The sequence below is a fragment of the Hypomesus transpacificus genome, chromosome 3 (assembly GCF_021917145.1).
Source record: "Hypomesus transpacificus isolate Combined female chromosome 3, fHypTra1, whole genome shotgun sequence".
Lineage (NCBI taxonomy): Eukaryota > Metazoa > Chordata > Actinopteri > Osmeriformes > Osmeridae > Hypomesus > Hypomesus transpacificus.
The window spans coordinates 2700672-2716042 of NC_061062.1; the positions used below are offsets into that span (position 1 = coordinate 2700672).

At 49.4% G+C, this 15371-nt stretch overlaps 1 protein-coding gene across 5 annotated transcripts; it reads left to right on the plus strand.

Moving 5' to 3' along the window:
* Positions 1-24: 24 nt before the first annotated feature.
* Positions 25-10848, plus strand: slc38a6 (solute carrier family 38 member 6). 5 transcript variants are annotated; one of them, XM_047049272.1, is made up of 16 exons: positions 25-310; positions 1537-1667; positions 1883-1956; positions 2168-2220; positions 2320-2359; positions 4729-4807; positions 6822-6907; positions 6995-7053; positions 7135-7209; positions 7674-7730; positions 8309-8388; positions 8541-8641; positions 8746-8870; positions 9579-9723; positions 10028-10122; positions 10249-10848. In XM_047049272.1, exons 1-16 carry the CDS (start codon positions 236-238, stop codon positions 10330-10332), a joined length of 1359 nt encoding a protein of 452 aa, XP_046905228.1. In that variant the 5' UTR covers positions 25-235; the 3' UTR covers positions 10333-10848. The 5 variants fall into 5 exon arrangements, with proteins under 5 accessions (XP_046905228.1, XP_046905236.1, XP_046905245.1 ...); XM_047049280.1 differs by lacking the exon at positions 9579-9723; XM_047049289.1 differs by lacking the exons at positions 9579-9723; positions 10249-10848 and having other exon boundaries at positions 10028-10242.
* The last annotated feature ends 4523 nt before the right edge of the window (positions 10849-15371 follow it).

Here is a 15371-nt window from a genome sequence, read left to right on the forward strand (position 1 = left end):
CTCTCTACGTTGTATTGTGCGACGAGTGTTAAAATCACATGACCAACAGTCAGCTGAGAAGTTGCAGATGCTACAAAGTTTATTTAAACTGCCCGAGTCGGCAACTCCGGTAACTTTAATTATACAAATGCTGTAGCTTGCATCTAACACGGCGTAGACGTGTTGAGGCGTGTCGTTGCCCACTTCTAAGTCAGAAGTTCCAACAGCTCGCTCGGAGACAGAACACTGTAGGGAAATGAATGTAAATGGAGATGATACCAGTACCTCTGGGGACGCCGAGGGGAGCGAGAACACCCCTTTATTGGGAAATGTGAGTGAGGACCCAGAGAATCCTGCTGCGGAATGTCAGTTGGTCGGCTTTTAGATCGCGAACATTTGAACATATTTGTATTCATAAAGTGACCATTCGATCACAAATAATTATAGCCTGATTAATCGACGATAGACCTCTCTTTCAGCATCTTTATACATGTCTTCTATCCGAATGTTCATTCAAATAACTGACCAACTACCCCCCTCGTTTTGGACGTCGTCGTCAACAGATGCAAACCCTGATATCTAGAACAGAACAGGACACCCTAACTTATTTTCATTTTTCCTCCATCAGCGCTTTGCATATGTCCAGTGTGCTGGCAAATCGTAATACTCCATAATAATATGAATACACAAGACCACAAAGTGATTCTTAGTTTTCTACTGTTGGCAAAACAAATCGTTACCATAGTTGGAGGGTTAGCTGTGCTCTATTTTGTCTAATCACATCCCATTCAACAACATCAGTTTTTCTCATGTTTTTTTTTTACGATTACTGATTTATTCAGGGGCGTAGGTTTCATTCTACACATTATTTGTGTACACAAATTATATTTAACGGCCGCATCCAGTTATTTAAAAAAAATCTGTCCCACTCAGGATTGAAAACAAACCTACGCCCTTGTTTTTTTTATTTATCATAATGCGTAATTGAAGCAAAACAGGCCTTTTTTTTGAAGATCTGCGTGGAAGCGCAAATTGGACATTGCTGTCGTCTTTAATCCCATTGGTTTGGCGGTCTGACCCCAGGTTTGCCTTGTTTCAATACCGCTTCTACTATATCCCTGCATCTATATATATACATCTGCTCTGTCTTAGTGTAGTCTCTGTCATCCTCGACTTTAAATAAATCTACATCCGATCTGGAGGGCCAGGTTAATCCCTGACACTACTGTGACACTGACACCTGGGCTGGACTCAGTTCTCATCAGGATATCCCCTATTAAGAGGGTTCAGGCAGAGCCAGGCAACACTGCTGTCCCCAGTCCAGGCAGCTGCTCTGCAGCCGGGGCCTCAGATCCCTCCTCATCCTCTCCCGTGCCCCTGGTAGACCCCAAAGAGCGTTCCACTGCTGGGTTCCTCCCTCAGCTTTAAGTCATCACCACAGTTGTCCAGTGCAGCGTACGGCTTCATGACAGTCTGTTGACTTTCAAAGTCTTGGTCTGTAGCCTTCTTAAGTCCCCCCCCCCGTTACTTACCTCAGTTGTCTGCCTCTCGCTGTAGGGGGCGGGGCCAAGCAGGCCTAAAGGAGCCTCCTTCACGTCCTCTGTCTTCAACCTGATGAACGCCATCATGGGCAGTGGGGTTCTGGGTCTCTCCTATGCCATGGCGAGCACGGGGATCGTTGGCTTCTGGTGAGTATGCAGAACAGGTGTTCAGTCGCACGCACACACCTTCGCTGTAAGTCAGCTTGCTTCTCTCTTGACTGGTTTCGGCACCTAATGTAGATTACAGTGTTTTGTTGAAGTTGTTTGTCGGTAGTTAATCTTGTTTGTCGGTAGTGAATCTTTTTTGTCAGTCGGTTATCTTGTGTGATTCAGTAGTGACTGTTCTTCCTGTCTCTCGGCAGTGTCCTCCTGGTGCCAGTGTCGTGCCTGGCAGCCTACTCTATCCACATCCTCCTACTGCTGTGTGACCTAACAGGTGAGCTGTGCTGGATCTAAACACTTCCGGAAAGAGCTATGATTAAGTCAGCATTGTTTCACTTGGGGGAGTTAGATTTGGCCCGAGGGAAGATTTGACGCCATCTTGAATTTTACGGCTCCTCAGTATGAGTCCTGTTTGCACTGTGTGACAAAGGTGATCTCGTTGAAGCTGAGGAGTTTGTGGTTGCTTCGTTCATTCTTTCTCACAGGTATCACTACCTATGAAGAACTCGGAGAGAGGGCATTTCAAAAGCCAGGCAAAGTATGTTTCACTTTTTTTTAATTTTTACGACAGGCAAGAAACGGTTCCTTTGAATTATATATTTTTTCAACGTAAATTGCATCCTTTGTCTTTCTATAGATTCTGGTGGGATGTACTATTCTGATTCAAAACCTTGGAGGTAAGGTCACCATCGTTATAAACCGCATTCCATGTTCTTCGGTGGATGCTAATGTTGGATTCTTAGCAACACTGGCATCATTATGAGGTGTCATTCCTGCCATCTTGAGACAGACTTGACCTTTGTACAGTCTCTTTGATGCCAGTTCCCAGAAGTGCAGAGAGGAGGGGGGCATGGGGGAGGGTTGGGCTGGACTCTCCCGCTGTCGTCCTGCTCCCAACCCCCCCCCCCCCCCCAACCCCCCCAGTTTACAACAGAGTCCCGGAGAGCCTCCTGCTGGAGTCCACAGGGCTCTGCAGCAGCCTGCCAGGCTGGATATCCCCGAGTCACTGATAACCTCTGACCCCTAGCTGCTGTCCCCTCTGCCCCGCTCCATCTGGGCCTGAAATTAGACTTCTGCTCTAATTGATCACTGATGGCAAACCCACCCTCAAGCCTCCAAGTGTTGAGTGACCTAATGAGAGCCCCTTCCCCTCCCCCGTCCCCAACTTCCCTCCTCCAGCCCCAAGTACCTCTCCCCCAGATGGGGGCTGAGGTGATATGTCCTCCACAGTCATTAGGCCGTAGTCCTGAGTGGATTACGGCCACAACCCTCTGGTATGTTGGTGGTTTGGCCAGCATGGGGCAGTGTGTGTCGTGTGTGTGTGTGTGTATGAATGCCAGCGCTCCACCAGTGCCCCCTGTGTCTGTCCACACCCCTGGTCCTTTTATAAGAGCGCAATTAGCCCCACTCAAAGTAAACACTCTTGTGCTCTGCTAAAGGCTGATGGGCCAATTGACCTTAATTACTGTATAGCCCCTGGCTCTCCCACACACTGTGGCCCCTCCCCTCTCTCTCATAATGAAATGAAAGTGTCTCTGTCTTATGTTAAATGCTCTTCCCTGCTGTGTCTGGTGACCGCATGCTCTGAGGGGCTACTCTGACATGCTGGCTCCCCCCCCCTCCCCCATGTTCTTTGATGTTATTATTTCAAGTAGGGTGTGTATTGATTGTTACAATCTTCTTTACTTCAGGGGTCTTATGTTGAAATGTAAGTATATTCGCGCAAGGAATGTCTGCTTGGCAGTGCGTGTGTGTGTGGTAGACTTGTGCAGTGTGTGAACTTGCAGCCTCCCAGTGCATGACACCAAGGCCATGTCATCAAGTTTCATACGTGACCCTTGTGAAACTGTGTATGGCCCATGAGAAGCCAAACGCATGGTCTATAAGTAGGCCCACGTTTCCATGGTGACTGCAGACGTTGACAAACGACAGGCTACAGGGGCTGTCGTTTACGTTCCCTGTGCGGGCAGCTGAACTGGGGGTCAGCATGGTGTGAGGGAGCATGTCACTAGTACCGCTGGGCACATTTAGCTCCGTAAAGGGGAGGAAGGATGCCCCTCTATTAACTCCTCTGAATGAAGCAGCTGTTCAAAGTTGTAATGCTTGCACATAGGATGTTGGGGTTCCCCTTATACAACAGTGTGACCACCCCTGTGCTGTTATAATCACATTATACAGTGTTTGTGTTTGGCTTTGTGTCCTCTCCAGTGACTAAGTGGGTGTCCATGCTTGTGCCTGTGTGGGCAGGAGGGTTATTGGAAGAATTTTTAAACAAAAACAATTACTGGATCTGAGGGATTATGGGCCAGGGTTAGTTTAAAGGAGCCGGGAAGACCAGCCCCAGGGCTGTTTGGTCGCAGCTAACCTTGGCTCGCCCTCCTTCCTCCACTCACACCCCATAACTGTGCTTCCCTCATCCCAGTTTATCCCTCCCATCTCCCTCTCCCCAACACTAGCCCCCTCTAATGTGCTCCCTCTCTGTGTGTGTCTCTCTCTCTCTCCATATCTCTGGTATTGGTGGGCCCAGTCGGACACGCAGGAAGTGACCTAAACCCCTGTCTGATTGGCTGTCTTAGTGTGAGTTGGAGTGAGGGGGCCCACAGGAGACTGTGGCGATTTCCTGTTTCGTAGGAAGCTAGGGGGGGGGGGGGGGGGGGGGGGGGGGTGATTAGCGTCAGGGAGCATTATTGTTAGCATTCTTTCCCACTTTCCTCCGGCCGCCACCTCTTGGGCTTCTGCATTTGGAACATCTGCATAATGTCTGCCTGTCGGCGCTGAGGGCTTAGCGGGCCCTCCCTCCAGCTAGCTGCCCGCCTTGGTCACCTCAGAGAGAGAGGGAGGGAGAGACTCTCAACTTGTGTTCCTTCTCTTACCCCTGGAAACAACGTTACCTTCAATCTCGTCTGTCTGTGCTTTCACCGGCCTACCTATCAGCGTTGACGCGTGTTTTTGTTAGATTTTCACAGACAATGTCAATGTTTCAGTGTTTGTGCTTGTGTTGCTTGTCGTACAGGCGTCCATTTTGTATTTGTGGCTCTCTCCCCAGCCATGGCCTCCTATTTGTTCATCCTGAAGGAGGAGTTGCCAGCTGCCATCACCAGCTTCCTCAGTCCGGACGCCTCAGAGTACGTGCCTGGTTCTCCCCTCTCAGTCACAGTCGAATAACGCTCAGGAGAAATCCTCCAAGCTTCTCCATCCATTCACACCCCATATACAATTCCCTTCTCTGTATGCTCCAGCCGAGGATAGATTGATTTGTGTCAGTATGGCGTGTAGATCCTATGTCTTTGGCCATGGCTTTTAACTGATATAAGACTTTTCTAACCACAAGGCTTCTGGAAATGGGCAAGTGGTCAAAGAAACATATGAGAAATGCGGTGGAAGCAATCTCCCCGAACCACAGTACCCTAATGCACTGTCTGCAAGGAGCCATATTTTTAGTGAAGTGGAACAGTGAGCAGGCCAGAAGCAAACACGCGTACGAGAGAGGATCATTCATCAGCCGTCATCATCCCCCAGCATCCTCCTCCACACCACGGACGACCCCTCCCCTCAACCCCCCTGAGCGCCCCAGAAAGACGTGCGAGGCCAAGAATGTAACTTCTGTCACTTTATTATCAGTTGCACTGACCGGAGTGAGAGCTGTGTCTGGTCTCGGCCCGATCCGTCAGAAGACGAGCTTTCCCTCACAGCTGCTTTCTGTTAGTGTTCTCCTCCGCCTCAAATCTCTCACACATGTTCCTCCGGAATCAGAGCGATACAACGGGATATCGGTTCTGCCATTCTAATTACCGCTCCTGCGGCGGGAAACAAAACAGCCGGTTAATGAGTGGCTTTTGGATGGCTAGCAGACTCTGTACTCAACCCAATTAAAGGCTAAATGATTTGGTTGATTTATATTTAAAAAAGCATGTTCTCTTTACAGGCTCGTTTGTCTTGGTTTCCCAGATTGAGGTGTATGGTTGTAGACAGTCTTGGGGAGATTCCTCCTTGTTACAGGCCAGTGACAGAGCCAAGGTCACGGACAGCTGGGTTGGGTTAGTGCTGCTTCAGCCAGATTTATGCTAATCTCCAACACTTGGTGGAGATTGACTCATTGACAGGGACACAGTGGAACGTCCTGAGTCCTATCCTGCAGCTTGTTATACCGTGAAATGCACAACATTTCATGGGTATTCCAAGTATCTTATTTTTTTCCCCCTTAAGTCGAGCACTCTTAAGCTGCCCTCTGTGAATCTCAACATGTTCCTACATAACAGTCGAACCTCCTCGGTTTAACCAGAGGAAGGTTTGCTCGAATGTGAATGTAGGTTTACTGGATTTCTCTGCTTAAGTTAAGGTGTAGCGCTGGAGCTAAGGCCAGCGACCGAGTGAGAGTTGGGGTCGTGAGAGCCATGACTCGACCAGTTAAAGACCAGCCCCCATGCAGACAGGGAGACAAGGCCATCGGCTACCAGGCTAACCCCAGAGCTGTGAAACTGCCAAGGAAGGGCCAGTGGGTGTTGATGTGTCCAGAGCAGGTGCTGCTGGTTGTGGGAGCCCCATAAACAAGCCTGGAGCCAGCCCCCCGTGACCCTGTGCAGTGTTCCCCCCCTCCCCCCCTCCTTGGCACATAGTGGCGCCCCTACAGCACCCCTCACCGCGGCCAACACTCAACCTTGCTGGAGCCAGCATGCCTTCCACATGTGTCACTCTGGAGTCCCCCCTCCCCCCCCCCCTGCCTCCCTGTATCTCCCCCCTCTCCCTAACTTCCCTCTCCTGAACAAACCACCAAGGCTATCCCTCAGCAAAGGAAAATATTATTCGCCCCTAGAAAAAACGAGTAAAATGTAGCTCCGTCTGACTAAGCATCAGAACAGTTTGCATGCGAATTACATAACTGTTATGGTTTGCGAGGGCTAAAGCCCTTTAATTTATACCACATGATAAGGCTGTCTTTTTGAATTGGAGCACAAAATGGGGACACATTTCCATGGCCGGTCTATTTCCAGACAGAGTAATGGGGCTTAGGAGGAGAGAGATTCATTTCTGCGCTTCTCATCACATCTTGACAGGGGAACCGTGAATGATGTGGGGATGTTGCTGGGAAAAACAACTTGTCCGTTGTTACAAGCCTTGTCTCTTGTCCTCCTCGTCCAGGGAGCTCTGGTACGAAGATGGCAGGACGTTGCTGGTTCTGGTGACTGTGTTTGTGGTTCTGCCTCTCGCTCTGATGCCCAAGATCGGTGAGGAGATGAGGTGGTTGGGGGAAAGGGAGACAGTCATTGATATTGGACATGGATCACAAACCCCCACTCTCTTCTCACTCCCAGGTTTCCTTGGCTACACCAGCAGCATTGCGTTCAGCTTCATGCTATACTTTGCCATCGTGGTAAGCTCCTTATCATTCAACTAAAAGTTGTCCATCTCCACTCTGTGCACGTCTGCGTAATCTACACCCTCCCCCTCTCAGGTTGTGATCAAGAAATGGTCCATCCCCTGTCCCCTCCCGCACAACGCCACGATATATCACCCAGACCACACTCAGGTACGACCTCACTTCACCCCACCCTGATCCAGTCTCACCTCTGCTCTGGCTGAACCCGGGGCTGGAAGTTTGAGCCCAGAGCCACGGTCGAGAGATTTAGGTGAAATCCGGGAGATTGAGTTCCTGAACCCCAGGCTTTGGCAGCTGACTCAGTCAGTTAGACGTGATGAAGACCAGAAGTGTCCCAGAGCCTACTTCCCTGCGCTGTGTGCCACTCCTGAGGGGGAGGAAGTTCCTGTGACCTCGACTAAAACCTGGAAGTGAACCTTGACCTGGTAGAATATACAGGCAGCAAATGCTTCCCTGTGTGTAATCAAGGAAGGGGTTAAATTAGACTGTTGTTTACCTGTCCTTCCACAGCCGAGACTAGGGAAAATAAGATACTGACTGTATATTGTCTCTGTCAAACCTTGCCTCGTCTGTGCACTTTATAAATACTCTCTCCTCTCTCTCCCCCCCCACAGTTCTCAAATTCCTCTGACTCAGACTGTACGCCAAAACTGTTAGTCCTCTCCACAAAGGTATGTATGTCTCAGCTGTCTCCATCTACCCCCCGTGCTGTTTGCTCAGACTGGGTCCTGGCGGGCAGAGTTAGCGAGCACACGGCCCCTTCGTTTCCCCATGATGCATTCATTGTTGTCATGCTGCTTCATGAGGATTTCAGCGTGTGTGCAGTGTTCACGTGTGGATAAAATCGTCTAGGTTCACACTACCCCAACAATGTCCAACAAACACCAAACCTTCTACTGTTGGTCGTTGGGTTTAGAATGTTTGGATAAGATAACTGTCATTTTCACACTGCCCCCAATAAAACACCAACTGTTGGTGTTTGTTTGAGCAGTGTGAACTGGCCTTAACAGTATTAGCTGCTAAGTGGCTATGAGGGCATGTTTTGACTGATGCGGGTTGCAAAGATGGGAAATAACAAACTTTTATTTTTTACACAAATAACTGTTCTTCCTACTTATTACATTTCAAAGCCAGACTCATTACTAAAGTTTGAATCAGTATATGGTGCCTGTATCTTGCCTTTTTTAAATTTCCTGTTTCTAAAAAAGGTTTCGAAATCAGTCCTTTTGCCATCTGTGGTGTGTTGCAGAGTGCGTACGCTATCCCCACCATGGCCTTCTCCTTCCTCTGCCACACAGCCGTGCTGCCCATCTACTGCGAGCTGGACCGGTCAGTGTTTGAACAACGCTGTGGATCAAAGGCGTCTGATACAATAAGAACATTTCTGATGTAGTGCGTCAGTGTGGTTCGTCCTCCTCGCTGTTTTCATGTTGATGGGAAGAGGGATTAATCCTTCACACCCCCATATTGTGTGTTTTCAGGCCCAGTAAGAAGAGGATGCAGAATGTGACCAATGTGAGCATCTCTCTGAGCTTCCTGGTTTACCTAATCTCCGCCCTCTTTGGCTACCTCACCTTCTACGGTAAGCGGTTAGGGACACACCTTACTCTATTTCTGTAAAAATCGTGTCTTTTGAATTGGGGAGGAGGGTTTAATAAACCTTTGTTCTGGGTCTCTCTCTGATAGGTCAGGTAGACTCTGAGCTGTTGCTAGGCTACGACGCGTACATACCACGTGACGTCATGGTGATGACAGTTCGCCTGGCCATCCTGCTAGCTGTACTCCTGACCGTGCCCCTCATTCACTTCCCTGTAAGTCAAACAACCATGTCATCCCTGCTTGACTCCAGAGACCAGGGTTTGCCCTAACCCAAACCTCACCAGGTGAAACCCTTGACAGAAAAACAGGTTCCTCTCGGGGTGTGTGTGAGTTGTGTGAGATGTGACGCTGTGTCGCTGTGCCCCGCCCCTCAAGGCCCGTAAGGCCGTGTGTGTGAGTTGTGTGAGATGTGACGCTGTGTCGCTGTGCCCCGCCCCTCAAGGCCCGTAAGGCCGTGTGTGTGAGTTGTGTGAGATATGACGCTGTGTCGCTGTGCCCCGCCCCTCAAGGCCCGTAAGGCCGTATGTGTGAGTTGTGTGAGATGTGACGCTGTGTCGCTGTGCCCCGCCCCTTAAGGCCCGTAAGGCCGTGTGTGTGAGTTGTGTGAGTTGTGTGAGATGTGACGCTGTGTCGCTGTGCCCCGCCCCTCAAGGCCCGTAAGGCCGTATGTGTGAGTTGTGTGAGATGTGACGCTGTGTCGCTGTGCCCCGCCCCTTAAGGCCCGTAAGGCCGTGTGTGTGAGTTGTGTGAGATGTGACGCTGTGTCGCTGTGCCCCGCCCCTTAAGGCCCGTAAGGCCGTGTGTGTGAGTTGTGTGAGATGTGACGCTGTGTCGCTGTGCCCCGCCCCTCAAGGCCCGTAAGGCCGTGTGTGTGAGTTGTGTGAGATGTGACGCTGTGTCGCTGTGCCCCGCCCCTCAAGGCCCGTAAGGCTGTGACCATGACGCTGTGTGGGGACAGGCCCTTCTCCTGGGTCGCACATGTCTTCATCACCTTCCTGCTGCTGGGCATCGTGCTTCTGCTTGCTGTCTTCGTCCCCGACATCAGGAACATGTTCGGGGTAGTGGGTACGTGTCTAGCCCAGCCAGCGCTCTCTGGGGAAGAACTGTACAGTACTGTTTAGCTTTGTAGTTATTGTTAAGCTCCTTAGTATAAGACTTGTATGTTTGTATTTATACATTCAACTAAAGAAAAATTACGACCCGTGTATGTTTATTGTATGAACCTTCCTGCCACAGTAAATTCAGTGTTTGCCATGTAAAACTTACATGGCAATGAAAACTGATTATGATTCTGAAGGAAAAAAAAGTGTGTATGCTAGATGAATCGCTGCGAGCAACTGGGGTCTGACTGATCGTCTGTCTGCTCCAGGCTCCACCACCTCCACCTGCCTCCTGTTCATCTACCCCGGCATGTTCTACCTCCGCATCAGCAACCAGCCTCTCACCTCCCTGGGGTCTGTTGGTGTACGTGTCATCGCCTGCCATCAGCGCTCAGTTCGCTGGCTGATTTCAAGCCTGTAGCTGCCATCCCCCCTCTGCTTTACTGTCGTACTTCTATAAGAACACATCTCTGTTCCTCCCTCCTCCCAGGCTGTGGCTCTGCTGGTCTTTGGTCTGTTTGTGGGTGTCCTCAGCCTGAGTGTGATCGTAGTCACCTGGACACAGAGCCCCTGAGCTGCCCTACTGTGGAAGGATACCTGAAGGGAGACTGGATGAACACAGGGAAACAGAGCAGGAGATCAGAGACACTAGTCTACATCTGTTGGTAACAGTGCCAAACAATCATGTAGGTGACACAAATAATGTTATGATTACTGACTTATTTATTACACTCAGTGATGTGCAACGCAAGTCATATTCTCATTGACTTTACAAACTTTCAAAACAAATTCTGGTGAAATTGTTTTGTTTCTGATTATTCTCTGGCACACTGGTCAGACTCATGGATGTTATCTTGAGTAAAATCATTCGATGTTCACTAATAATTTGGTTTCAGTGCTAAATACAATCACCACACATACCATGCATACATGTATGTGAGCTGAAAAAGTGAGATTTTGATTAAAGATGTGTTATGTCATGTTGTGCTTGATGTTTATGCTCCATCCATGTGATTGTCTGCCTGTGATGGAAGGCACTGTACAGTAGTATAGAGGAATTATACACCTCAAGATCTTTATAAAGATTCATTTAAACAATGCTGGTTACAATGGCATCTTTTTTCACTCGTGACTTCAGTGCTTGTTCGACAGATCAAAATGGTTTTATCCTGTAAAAATGTATTCCAAACGTGACTGAAAGAGGAACATTTTGATTTGTATGTCCAATTTTGGTTTTTTTATTTGAGCGCTACAGATTTTTTATATTTATTGAGGAATGATAATTGCTAAAACGTGTGTGTGTGTGTCTGAGAGTGATTGACAGGCATAGTATTGACGTTGGTCCAGTCGCTCCAGACTGGAGCTGGAGGTCCTCTCTAGCTAATGAAAGCCAAACGTTTGGCCAATACGTGTACTGCTGTTTACATTGTCTTCGTGCTCCTTCTGGAACCCAGGGCCGTCAGACTGCTGCTTCTAATCTGAGGAATTAGGATGACTGGCCCCGTATCCCTCCCAAAAGCAGGGGGACCGCCCAATCCTTACACCACCTCAAAGGAGGGTCCCCAATCCTGGAAATCTCCCCAGCCTGTCTCTGTTACTCTGAGGGACTTTCCTGTTCACGAGAGATGGAATGTACCATTTCCAGCTTCAAGAGGGGCGGACTGAGTAGGAGTATTTTAGCTAGCTAGAGATTGAAGTGTGAATAATGGCTTATTTCTGTAGTTTGAATGATCATAGAGATTAAGTCGCTTTCCTGCTCGTGTGATTCATCTTCCGTGGATGCAAAATAGTTTTCTGAAAAGCGTGGGGACAGAAACACAGTTGTTAAGCAATAACAGAAATCCAGGCCTGTGTGGTTCACCACTGTTGTCTGTTCGAACATACGTTCTCTCTGATAGGGTGCTAATCAGAAACACAGCACCCCCACACGCGCACACACACACACTGATGACAGCCCTGCTCTGGTTCCCATGGGAACCAACCCGCAAACTCTACAAGGTTCAACCACTGCACAAGATCGCCACCTAGTGTTTGAAAATACTTTAGGTCACACCTGTTTCACATCCACTGGAAGTGAAGGCCAGCTTTTCAACTAATTCCTGTCCCCCCCCCATTGTTGACTTGGTGTGTTTGATTAAGCGTAAACTGCTGGAGCTGCATAAGAAAATGCCGATTGTTTTCCGAAAGCGAGATGAGGTCGAGCTGTTTTCTAATGCAGAGTGGAGTTGTTTTAACGGCCGGCCCAGCTTTGTGTTCCAGGCTGAGGGAGGGAGTGTTTTTGTTTGGTTAAACTCACTCACACCCCTGGGCCTGGGTCCAGCAGTATGACAACACTGTCTCCTAGGGGAGAGGGGGAGAGGGGCAGAGGGCCCAAATTAAACCCCCATCGACTACCCTGGCTCTTATATTATTTCAAGAGGTGTTGGTTGTGTTCTTTGAAAATTGTTTTGTGTTGTTGAAATCCAGGACACATGGTACCTTTGGTTCCTATCCCCTGTCCCAACTATGACCTTGTGTGTGTGTGTGTGTGTGTGTGGATAATAGACATGTATATGCCTGTGAATGTGTGCATGGTGTCTATTTCTCCCAGCAGCATGAACCAGATCCTTGTCTGCTTACCTCAGGTGGTGTCTGCTAGTTCCCTCAGGTGGTCTTTGCGAAAGTGCGTGTGGAGGTCTGGAAGATCACGTCTCAGCTGCTGAAGTGAAGTGCGCTCTCGCTGTCGCCCGTGAGCACAATGCAGACGCCTCACTTTGTGTTCCACGAGAGTGCGCGCGGCAGACGAGGCTCTGCAACTGTAGCACGTCTAAAAGTCTGGACAGAATCTGGTTACTGTTTACGTTTACAACCTGCTATAACCCGTGGAAGTCACTGTGACTGGACGAGAGGGTTTCGTTCGGGCCCGTTCACCTTCGCTCCTTCGCAGGGGTCGCTACAGTTGACTTGGAACTATCATGGAATGCGCTGCAGCAGCTAATATCACCCAATGTATTATCGTAGATAATGGGATCTCCCCCGATGACGTGTTTCTCTAACTCTCTGTCTTTATGCCCTGTCTTCCTTTCTCTCTCCAAGGCTTTCATCCCTCCCCCGACTACTTCTTCATTTCCAATCAATTTCCACGGTCTATCACTAACCGTGCTTTCCATGTCACAGGAAGAACATTCCTCACTCTGAAGTCTCTTTTAAGATCACAGTTGCCTCGTTCACTTACGCTGTTCCAGTCATAGAAGCAGCTTTTTCTTCTTCATGTGAACACTTACTAAAATCCGTTTTTGTAGAGTCGATCTCTCCTGATTGAATGCCCGCAACCACTGAGATTGAAAATAAATAGTTGCAACAGTGTGATAGTTATGTAACTCACAAAGCCCATAAGAGGGTATTCAAACTCGTTTTACTTGTGTGTGTGTGGTTATAGCAGTCTCTGTTTGGTCAGTGTAGTTCAATGTCAGAAAGTGTGTTATTGTCATCTGGTATTTTCTTTTACTTGAGGATGTTTGGGACTCCTGGTTGAATGACTGCGTAGGGAGCTGTCAAATACACTAAAGTTTTGAGTGACAGTGGCTTCTCTCCCCTGAAGTCTCGATTTGAGAGCCGGGGCTCAATATAGTCCTTTATAGCGCAACATCCTTATTTGTCTTCTCAAGTGCTTTACCAATGTTTACTGCTTTCTGTCAATGCTGGATTCAATAACAATTGTTGGAACGGTGTTGGGAGAATGTTTCTGCCCCTTCGTTCTCCCACCACAATTAGGGCCGGCACAATAGCAACACAAAGCACAAAACAGTCCTATGGTAACACTGCTGTCGCCATAGAGACCAGCACAATAGACCCAGACGAGGACACAGGAGGTGTCCATGCGGCGCACGTATCGTGTTGTCCTCGTGCTGTACGTCAAGGTCAACACCACCAACAAAAGCCAAGCAGAAAGTGAAGCAGAATTTTCAAACACAATTTCCCCACTAGAAGACCCCCCCCCCCCCCCCCCCCCCCCCCCCAGACAGGGAGCAGGGGGGTTCAGGGTGTGACGGGAGGTGGAGGGGGTAGGGCACGATGGTCAACCGCACAGTATGGGGCTTGGCAGGCTCTGTTTTGGAGGAGGGGAGGAGGGGAGGAGGAGGTCTTGTCTCTCCCAAGATCCCATCAGGCCAGAGCTGAGCCCTTAATGCGGCCCTGACGCCTCGCTGGCGCAGGGGCCACGCTGCCTCACATCTGGAGCCAATTACCCTCCGCCTCGCTTTGCTGTCCTGGACGGCCGGCCTCACATTCACATTCCTCTGCTTTTCACAACCCGACTCTTTCTCCATCCCCTCCGCTCCACCTCCCCCTGGTTCTTCCCAGTAAAAAAGCTCTCTTCTCCCAAACAAACTTACAAGACAGCTTAGTCAAAGCTCTCACCCTCCCCTCTCAGGCTCTCTGCCCCACTGGCAGCCTCCTCCTTCCTCCGCCTTCTCTCTCTTTACCGTCTCTTTCCTTCCAACCTGGCCCATTTTCATCTCTCCACGCATTCGTCCTCAACCTCCACGACTACGGTGTTACGTTTCTCTGTGGCCAAGTGCCGGTAATAAACACAGACTTGCGAATAAAGGGACACTTAGCACCAAATCAGCTTTTACGAGAGTTAATTTATGTGGCTGGGTTCCTTCATTTCATTTTTCTGAACTGCGGTGTGTGTGTGTGTGTGTCTCTGTTTTCCTGTAAGGGACTTAGTGAGGCTCGCTCGGGCGGGTGGTGAACAGGACTAGAGGGCTCTCCCCCCCAACTGGAAGGACTGGGGGTCCAACGTGGTCATAGGTGAGGGGCACAACAGGGGGTGGAGCTGTTGGTGCGCCAGGCCGATGAGTGATGGAGGTAATTGGGTTTGGGGTGATGCAGGAGGCAAGGCGTTGGTATACTAGCCCCTGGGGTCTACCCTCACCGGGGTCAACTTTGAGAGCTGGGAGGGGGCTTCTCATACCTGGACCATATTCCCCTTAGTCCCCACTGCCCAGTTTGGCACCAATGCTATGGTTCATTAGCTGCAGCTATAGAGTGGGCCTGGGCAGAGAGCCAGATAATAGAGATGTCCTGGGTTTCAGGAGCATAAATTGGACTGAGGACTGTGAAGGCATGTGGAAAAGCTGCAGGTGGCGGACAGTTACTCAGTCGTACAAATGAATACCCTGGACTGTGTTCCAGGAGTTCTCGGTAGCTGCCTGTCTGGTCATGTGTGCAGGCATGTTATGACCCTCTACGTCTAGGCAGAAAGACACGGTCATCACATGTTAACGTGTCACATGTCAGACATGATTGTCTATGTAGATGCGTGAGTGTGTATGTGTGTATGAGTGTGTTCACTGAGGTGTGTGAGGTTGATGATGCATACTGGCATACCGCATTCGTGACACACTTGAGTCTAAGAAGTCTCGAGATTTGCCTCTGACAACAGCTGAAGTAAGTGGACAGTGAACCCTGGAGAGCGGGGGGGGGGGGGGGGGGGGGGGAGTGAGAGGAAGAAAGAGAGAATGACAGTTGGGAAAACAGAGAAGCCAAACAAATCATCGTCCGTGATCGTAAAAATGCCATCGATGGCACCAGTAAAGTGGATGTGAGAGGGGGGGAAGACTTGCTACA